Source organism: Primulina tabacum, chromosome 3 (assembly GCF_025594145.1).
Source record: "Primulina tabacum isolate GXHZ01 chromosome 3, ASM2559414v2, whole genome shotgun sequence".
NCBI classification, from domain to species: domain Eukaryota; kingdom Viridiplantae; phylum Streptophyta; class Magnoliopsida; order Lamiales; family Gesneriaceae; genus Primulina; species Primulina tabacum.
This window is the reverse complement of record NC_134552.1, coordinates 26,750,532-26,760,341: the sequence shown is the minus strand read 5'-3', so window position 1 is coordinate 26,760,341 and position 9,810 is coordinate 26,750,532. Positions and strand designations below refer to the sequence as shown.

General features: G+C 40.2%; 1 protein-coding gene across 2 annotated transcripts; it reads left to right on the top strand.

Annotated features, from left to right (window-relative positions):
- The first annotated feature begins 329 nt into the window (after positions 1–329).
- Positions 330–9,502, top strand: LOC142541034 (uncharacterized). 2 transcript variants are annotated; one of them, XM_075647570.1, is made up of 3 exons: positions 332–971; positions 8,464–8,535; positions 9,187–9,502. In XM_075647570.1, the coding sequence occupies exons 1-3, from the start codon at positions 381–383 to the stop codon at positions 9,202–9,204; spliced, it is 681 nt and encodes a 226-aa protein (XP_075503685.1). In that variant the 5' UTR covers positions 332–380; the 3' UTR covers positions 9,205–9,502. The 2 variants fall into 2 exon arrangements, with proteins under 2 accessions (XP_075503684.1, XP_075503685.1); XM_075647569.1 differs by lacking the exon at positions 9,187–9,502 and having other exon boundaries at positions 330–971; positions 8,464–9,180.
- The last annotated feature ends 308 nt before the right edge of the window (positions 9,503–9,810 follow it).

Below are 9,810 nucleotides of genomic sequence, written 5' to 3'. Positions count from 1 at the left end.
GGATTTAATTATTCTTGTGTGGTGTTTATTTTAATATTTGCATTTAAATAATATAAGGGCAAAAAGTTAAAATATGGGCAACAAGGAGTTGAAACTAAAACTAAAGCTTTGTCAGGTATCAATTTAACAAATTTTATTTCATATGGACTGCATACTAATTGAAAGATGGCCAGATGAATTTTTCCCAAATTACCGAAAAAAATCAACGATTCTTTTTCTATAAATATTTTAGTTTTTTAAATTTATCTTTGATATTATATGGACATATCTTAATTATTTAATGAATTTTGTGCTTGTTTAAGAATCTATTAGTATCTCCACCTCATCTGTAAAAATATATATGCTTGCCATAAATCACACGATGTGCGCATCCTTAAAACATGACGGCGGCGAACCATTCCGATACGTCGTCGTTTCATCGGCCACTCCTTTCTTCCGAAACTGAACCCACCCAAGCCCAATATGTATTCGTTTTACCTCCTTATCCGCCACCCAACCACCACATTCTCCTCCGCAAATCATGCCGCCGTGGCATCATCAGCTGCGCCACCGTACTTATCTTCCTCGCCGCCGCTTTGTATATCCTCTGGCCATTTGACCCCGAGCTCTCCGTTGTTCGCCTCCGCCTCGTTCGTCTCCGTTTCCACATGAGCCCTAAAGTCTCGATCGATGCCACGTTGAACCTCTCCGTTAGGATTCGTAACCAAGATTTCTACTCAGTTCGGTACGATTCGTCGGTGGTCTCGATCGGGTATAGGGGGAAGAAGCTAGGGGATGTCACATCCGATGGTGGGTATATAGCGGCGAGGGCGTCGTCATACGTGAACGCCATGCTCCAGCTGGAACGGGTGGAGATCATGAGCGATGTGATTATGTTGTTGGAGGATTTGGCGAAAGGTGAGATTATGTTCGACACAGAGACGCAGATTCATGGGAAGCTCAGGGTTTTTTTCTTTGACTTGCCTTTAAAGGTAAAATCTTGCTTTTACCAAACTGAAATAGTTTTTTTTTTTTTGGATCAGAAACTAAAATTCATTATGATAATTAAGTAGGAAGTTTACAAAGCTAGTGGATGAGCCATCCACGAAATACCTCAGCTACCTAAAACCAGTGTTCGTTCCACAAAAGATATAACACCAGTCCCTAACTAAATCAGAAATTAAAAAATTCCGAAACATTGGTACGTTAATCGTCCATGTCGCTACCCTGAATCTGATCTTCTCCCATACTTCATCGGTCGAGTCTTCTTTGTCATTGAATATTCTGTTATTACGCTCCAACCAAATCGACCAAAAGACACAGTGGACTATTATGCACCAAAAATCTTTAAGCCCCTTTCCAGTGAGAGATCCATGCTCCAAAATAAACATGTCTCTTGAAGTTGCCGGAAATATCCACTCGAATCCCAAATGTTGCATTACCTTTGCCCAAATACTCGTCGTGAAAGCACAGTGAAGCAAAATGTGATCCTGATTTTCCTCGCTGTTCTTGCACAAGTAGCACCATTGGGGGTTTAAAACATGCTCCGGCCTTCTTCCCTGTAAGTTGTCACAAGTTTGCAATTTTCCCAAAGCCACTATCCAGAAGAATACCTTCACCTTTTGTGGGATAGGTACTTTCCAGATGTTGTAAAAGTAAGGGAATATAGGATTAGTATTACTCGGAAAGAATGATGAGTGAAAGAACTGACAGAGAAAATACCAGACGAATCCCCTGACCAAACCCTGACATCCCCCGAACCCACACTCAGTGATACTGACTCTAATACCCCTATAAGAGAAGTGTATTCTCGCAACTCGATTTCATTAAACCCTCTTCTGAAGCGCACATCCCACGAAATGACTGAATTACCTTGACTACTCGAGACCGAGAAGAAGTGAGAAATAGGTTTGTTGGTGGTAGATGAGAGTAGGTAAATGTGTGGAAAAATAACTTGGAACGACAATAAACCCGCTCACCTATCCTCCCAAAACCTAATGAGATTCCCCCCCTTGAGCACCGTACCAATCAAGAGTTGACAAGTCGAATGGGATCGAGAAATAAACTTCCAAGGACTTCTGAAAGTCGAGTTCCTTGCCACCCTTACGTCCCAGCCATTTTCATGAAATCCATAAATGCTACCCACAACTTTTTTCCAAAGAGAGTCTTTTTCTACCGCGCATCTCCACCACCATTTCCCTAACAGTGCCTTATTTCTCAGACGAATACTCCCCAATCATAAGCCACCCCTGTCTATCGGTTTACACACCTGGTTCCAATTAACGACGTGGTAATGCGTTTCCCCATCAGCTCCATCCCATAGGAAGTTCCTCATCAATGCTTCCAATTGTTTTGCCACTGTGTTTGGGACCTTGAAAATGGACATACAGTAAGTGGGCAGTGCACTGAGGACTGATTTGATCAAAGTCAATCGACCTCCTCTAGATAAGAAAGCCTTTTTCCAACTTGCCAATTTAGTTGACATCTTGGAAACCACCGGTGCCCAGAACTCCAATTTCGTTGGATTTCACCCAACGGTACCCCGAGGTATTTGATTGGCCACTGTTCTTTCTTGCATCAAATTGCAGCCGCTAAACCGTCAACCTCATCATCCATACGATTCAGCCCCAACACGAAACTTTTATCGATTTTGATTTTAAGTCCGGATTTAGTGCAAAAAAGTTTAAGCAGTTCGACTACCACCAGCATATGTCTATCAGATTGGACTAGGAACAGGGTATCGTCTACGAACTGAATGTGTGAAACTTCCATTTTATCTCTCCCAACCACAAGTCCCCTCACGTCATTAGCCTCCCTTGCCATGTCAACCAATCTCCCCAGCCCATCAATCACTAAATTAAACAGAAACGGTGATAATGGATCACCTTGTCTAAGACCCCTTTCCCCCTTAAACTTCCCCCTCGGTCTTCCATTGATGAAAATTGAGTACGAAACGTTACTAACACAGCCCTTAATCCACTTCCTCCACTTGACCCCAAACCCCTTTTTCCGAAGTACGAAATCTAGAAATCTCCAATCCACATTATCATAAGCTTTTTCCAAATCTATTTTCAATATCCAACCTTTTTTTTTCCTTCTGTACTCCTCCACAACTTCGTTGGCAATAAGACAACAATCATTTATCTGTCTACCTTGAATGAATGCACATTGATTTTCCGCTACTATTTTGCTCATCACCTTTTTCAATCTATTCGTCAAGACTTTAGCCAAAATTTTGTACAAGCTTGTAATTAGGCTGATTGGTCTAAAGTCTTTTACCTTCGTGGCTTCTTTTTTTCTGGGATAAGACAAATGTAAGTCTCGTTCGTAATTCCATTAACAATACCATCGTCGAAAAATTCAGCATACACTTTCATAAGATCATCTTTTATCGTATCCCAATTACTTTGATAAAAGGCTAAAGTAAAGCCATCAGGCCCCGGAGCTTTGGAACCATCACAATCCATCACCGCACCTCTGATCTCCTCCTCCGAGAATGGCAACTCCAACTGATCTGCCTCCGACGTAGTCAATGGCATCCACTCCAACCCATCTAAACCTGAACCGTCCCTTTCCCATTTTTTGTACAAATTTTCAAAGAAACTGATGATTGCATTTTGAATATGTACATCATCAGAAAGCAGAGACCCATCTTCCAGTTCAATCTTATCTATCATAGCCCTGCTTCTTCTGTTTTTCAAGATCGAATGGAAACATTTTGAATTTTGGTCACCATCTTTCAGCCGTTTAACTTTGGCTTTCTGACTCTCCATTTGTTGCTTTCGAATGGTCATAGTTTCTAGCTCACATCTTGCCTCCCGTTGCTGCTCATTAAGGGAGTCTGTCCAATTTCCTTCCACCTCAATTGCATTCTAACTGATTCACTTTCTTTCGCAGATCTGAAATTTTTACATTTAAATCACCAAAGACCTCGAAATTCCATGTTGAAACTTATTTTTTAATGTTTTGTAGTTTCTTCATGAATTTGTATCCTTCCCATCCCTGAGTATTTCCACTTTGCCACAACGTTGCAAGAGAGTCTTTAAACTTCTTGTGCGTCAACCAAACATTCTCGAATCTGAAGGGAGTTGGTCCCCATTTTAACTTCGTGGTGTCCAAGATGATCGGGTAATGATCCGATGTAATTCTCGGGAAGCACCGTCTGTCTAAATGAGGGGTATAATTCCTTCCATCCCTCGGAGATGAGGAACCTGTCCAGTCTGCAACAAATCGGGTTGGCCCTGAAGTTCGACCATGTGAACTTAGCATTTAACAAAGGCGGATCGTGGAGGCCCAACTCCTCTATCAGATTATCGAAGCATTGCATACTTGTAGTGTAGGAGGTACTGTTCAACTTTTCGCTCAAATTTCTCACAACGTTAAAATCTCCTCCAACACACCAGTTGTCCCCACAAATGGAGTACAACCCCGCTAATTCATCCCAAAACAACTCTCTACTCCTTGAGTTACATGGGCCGTAAATGGCAGAGAACCACCAAAAAATTCCATCTTTCCACTGTATTTGTATTGAAACCGAAAATTTCCCAATTAGGTTGTCACTCACGCAGACCACTCGTGGATCCCACATCACTAGAATGCCTCCTGATCTTCCTTCCGCTGATAAACAAACCCAATCAACGAATCTGGATTTCCATAAACTTGCAACGAAGCGACGATCAACTGCAATTTTCTTAATCTCTAACACCACAGCAATGTCGGGGTTTTCCTTGCGTATAATTGAACGAACTAGTTCCCTCTTTCTCGTCGACCCTCCTCCCCTAATATTCCAAGAAAATATCTTCATAAACAACGTTTTGATCCCTTCGAGGTCGAACCTTTCTCATAATTGATTCCAAACTTCAATCTTCCAAGCTCTCTGATTAGCTTACCCGTTGACTTGCCCAATTCGATATTTGTGGTATCATTATGGCCCCTCTCCTGAATATTCCTGTTTTCATTGTAGTGTACCTCCCTTTCATTCCCTAAGTAGGTGTATCCCTCGGTCCCAGACTTGTCAAAAACTCTTGATTGCCCCCCTCCTAAGAACCCACTAGACAGCCCCAACGCATTGAAAGACGCAGGGAATAAAGAATGTAGTGTGAAGGATTGATTAAGACTCGATGATTGAAAACAGGAAAGTACCTTGCCCACTAAAGGTTTAGTGTTATCGAGGATAGTAGCTTGTTTGGGAGGCGTGATTACTTCCTTTTCTTTGAACAGCCCCTGGATGTCCACTTCGATTGCTTCATTATTAATCAAAGTTTCCGTTTGAGAAGATAGGTGGCTGTCTGACTCCGTAGAGTCGAATCCATCATCCAGAAAATCGTCTTCTGGATCCTAGGTGAAAGTCATCGACATCATCCTGATCAAACTCCCCTGACTTGTTTAAATCTTCTCTGTTCAGCTCTTCTGTCTTCTGCCTATCGCTGGCATCATTAAACTCCATAACCTCTTTAGTAGCTTTGTTAGATATTATGATGCAACTCTGTCCTATGTCTTGAATTTTCGGATTCAGGCCGTGTTCGCTCCTTGTTAAATCCCTGACCTCATTTTCTCTGTCAGTTAGTGAATGAACGGGAGATTTTCTGAATTCCTCAATCTGTTTAGGTGAAATTCGTTGGAGTATTTTTTCCACCTTCCTTCCCATCGTTTGGGCAGCCGTTAATCTGTTGACAGAATTGACTTTATCCTCTCTGGACGTGGGATTAAAACCCTGCAAATCTTCACTCATAACCCTGAGGCATTTTGAGGACACCCCTTCGTCGTCATTGTTCCCGCACAATTTAGAGTTTCCCCATCCTGCCACTGTCCTCTTTCCGGTTAACCAAAACTTGGGCATAAGTCTGTTTTTCATATATCTCGTAGGCCTTAAGATCGAAGGTGTCAATGCTAATTGAGAGTTCCAGATTTTCCCCGTTCAATAGAATTAGCATTCTATTGTTGACAAAGCCTTCTTTTGTACCTTTAACCTTTATCTTGGCTGCCCCTAAGTAACTGAAAAGGCTTGTATCTTTACTAATCTCCACTAGACCCCCGCATTGATCCCCGATCGCTTTGAAGTTTTCTTGCGACCATAAATTCCACGGTAGCCCGAAAATCTTGATCCAACTGTTGCAGCACTTGAGGACCGATACCACTGAATTGATATTTGGCCTCCACTCCTCAAAAGCTAAAACCACTCCACCGTCAAAGAATCCTCTTTTCAAATCTATGTAGTACGTCAATTCCTTCGGACAAGCAGGCCACCACACCGCTTTATTAGCTTGAAACGGTTGTAAATCGACCCTCCTCTTGACGTCTTGTCCTAGTAACTTTTCAGCTTGCTCCCACGAAATGTTAACCCTTTCTTTAGTGACAATAAGGGCTTCGTTCCACTTCCTCTCTGTTATCATCCTGTTGCTGGCCTCCTTTACCTTGATCGAACCTTGACGGTAAGCCCAGTCTGCACTCTGAACAGGCTGCTGGATGCGAGGATTTCTGATTGAGGTTTTATCACATTCAACAACTGTAAGATTCCTCCTCTGAGAGTTCCTTGACAAAATATTGATGAGGATATCTGATATCCTTATCCATCCTTGAGAATTATGCCCGCTCGGAACGATGATAATCTGTTTCTTTCCCATAGTATTAAATCTTGAAATCTCTATGAATCGGCCTCTTCTATTGGCGAATCTATGTGCGATGAGAGTCGCATTTCTGCCCCTAAGTCGGTTAAAATCCAAGCTTGAATGTGGATTAAGAATGAATTTTTTGAGTAATGAGCTGAACCAACTGGCCTCTTCTCTATCTAAATCCAGAACATAACTCACATTCCTAGTTCTTTCAGACCTTCTCAACGAAGTTCCTCTCTTAACCAACTTTAGTGAAAACAACTTGAACTCAATCTTGACAACTTCATCTCTGCGCATCGACATAGCTGCAGGAGACAGGCTGAAAATGCGAAAATGACACAAATCCAGAGATACAAGTTTTGAAGCGACTATCGAACTGAATTCGCCTGGGTAATAGAAAAGAATAGAGACAAACGTTGCTCCAAAGGACTAGACCAAACGTTAGAGCGAGAGGAAGCTTGGGAAGAACTCGGGTAAAAAACAAACACCGTAGCGAGAAACCCTAGAAATCGGCGACCGGCGCCGGAACCGAAGGCCAGAGGCGCACGAGGGAGTTAAATATTGGAAACCATTACTGTAGATGGAGGAAGATCGGGGAAGGAGAAAAAGGGAGGGTAGAGAGCATTTTTCAAATAATTCTCTCACTAGCACTAAAGATGTTGCCCACCAAACTGAAATAGTGAAATGAATGCATTCTTGTTTTGTAGATTTGTTTCGATGACCCTAAGCTTTTCGTAGAATAACAACTTGTGCCAATTGAGTGACTACCAGTCTTGAAATATAATGCGAATCTTTTATGCTGTACAATCAACCCTTGAAAATTTAGGGAGCTGTACCTGTTTACCTATTGACACCCCTTAACTACAAGTTCAAACGCGCATTCGTGGTGGTGGAAAGTACATCTGATCCTTCTTTTGTGCCATTTTTCGGAACCTAAATCTACTGTCAAGATGGTTGGTGTAACTTTTGATCTTGTCCAGTAGTATTGCAGTCACTTGTCTGCTAAAGAGCCTATGATGTTTCATCTGGTCAAACTAATTTTTTATTAGTTTTAAAGAAAACTTTAGCTTTGTTTTTTTTTAAAAGGAAAACGTTAACTTTGTTGGCTTCTCAAACTTGGTACTATCAGCTTCAAGTGGGATGGTGGAGAGAACCTTTTGATCCTCCAAAGTGGAAGAGAGCTTTCCTGGCAAAGCTCCAGGTTTAGGTGGCGTTATTAATGACCAACCATATGGCAATAATTTCTAGGTTCTTTGTCTTTTATTCTTTCTTTTTAGGGTGTTAATTAAAGCAGTAAAAGAATGTATGCAGTGTGGAAACAAGTGCAAGTTTTGTTTGGATGATTTGCGGATGACTGATGACTATAATTCTTTGTGAGAGTGCTCCATGTTCCCTTGTACTGATATACTTTGGTGATAATGGTATGAAACCCCAAGAATTGGGTTGCCTGGTCTTGTTTCACTGTAAGTAGTAACATATAGTGTTTCAAGGAAAACAATTATTCAAGATTCTAGAAAAATAAAAATCACTGTTGTGCTTATGTAGAAGGGAAATTGTTAGGATTTTCGGAGTGAGGGCTGATTATGTCATTTATCATTAAGTGATCTGATATAATATCCTTCTCATTGCTTTTGGTTAATTTGTTAAAAATATTTAGTTTTTAATAGGGTGTTGAAAAGTTGTTTTACGAAGTTGCACACTGGTTCAATATTGAACTGATGCATATTTTTGATACGTCACCGGTGAGATAAATTTGACTGTTCCCTTATTACTGGCTTCTAATCTATCCTTGAATTTATTGGTGAATGCATTAAGTGCAGACCCAACTCAAATGTGCCTTAACATGTATTTAACTATTTATTCTCTGTTACAGACAAAAATATCGTGTGAAATCGTTGCTGATACGCGCAATGAAACAATTTATCGGCAAAGTTGCTCTCCTGAGGTAAACGTTATCCTTTACTCGTTGTCATCCTTTAATCCATTCAAGAAAGTGGAAAGACCACATTCCAGATTTCAATTTAATTGCGCCAAATGATTACAATTAAATTACCCCAACATATTTTCTTGTATCCAGCTTCTCCTGACCCTGTTTTCCCTCCTCCCTTTGAGTGAAATGTTTTTGGGAATCATCACGATAACAAGGAAATACATGTTATAGATTCAGATGGCACAGAGTTAAATCTGTTGTTTGCTACTTCTGATACTGATCTCAAGTCAAGTTCAAATGTTAAAGTTGAAAGCTCAATTCATAATGTGTATTGGTTAAAGTATTATTTTATTCCTATGCTTTCTCTAGTTTAAAAAAAACTAATTTCATTAAAAAGATATAGGATATTTTCGTCAGTGTTCGAATTATGCCCTAAAAAAATCGATTATTTCAATATTGAATTCAAATTACTGAAAAATAGACGAATTGAGCTTGAAAAACATTGATCCTCAACCGAGATGGAGCTTGAGTTTTGTATTTCTTTTCTTCAAAAGCTCGGGGGCTACTTTAATGGGCTCACATCCATCGAGTTTAGAAATTAGTGGCTGTATAACGATAAAATAGTTCATGTTTGCTAACAATTGTGAGATATGGGATGTTGCACAGGCTTATGCAGAGAAATAAGAGGTGCTGCAGGTATAGGGAATCTCGTGGTACAGCAAACGGGAAGAAACCTTGTAAAACGTTTCACTAGGTTTTCGTTTGCATATTCATGTAATTATACGTGATTTTGATCGAAAATATTTGCCTGAATGTAAACAAACAGACGAGGTAAAGTTTTGCTATTTGTGTGGTATATAGAATCATGGGATTGGTATTGTTTTCCCTCCCAAACATTCTACTATTGGCCGTATTTATTGATATGCGCAACCATGTATTGGTAAAAATTGAATGAAGTTACACAGTTGAAGATTTCTTTGTCTATGCTTCTATTTTACGTATGAAACCTCTACTCTAATCTCTTTTGGTATGCCAACTTGTGAAATTATATTACTATTGTTATTTTATTATTATTATTATTATCGGTTACAATAGAAGCAAGTGTTTTTGTTTTAATGTGGGATCGAGCTCACGTCTCTCCCTATTTTCAGGGCTATGTTATACCATTACACTAGGGTTACGTTTGTTACGTGTGATAGGATAAGTAAATGATTAGTAATTAGAGTGATTAAAAAATGAGAGATATTGATTAATAGTATGGTGGGATAAATAACATGGTGTTTGGTATGA

Bases quoted from the DNA above. Each gene is read 5' to 3' on its own strand.
- LOC142541034 (XM_075647569.1), top strand. From the start codon at position 381: ATGACGGCGGCGAACCATTCCGATACGTCGTCGTTTCATCGGCCACTC. The intron at 972-8,463 runs GTAAAATCTTGC...TCTCTGTTACAG, and splicing joins TCTTTGACTTGCCTTTAAAG to ACAAAAATATCGTGTGAAAT.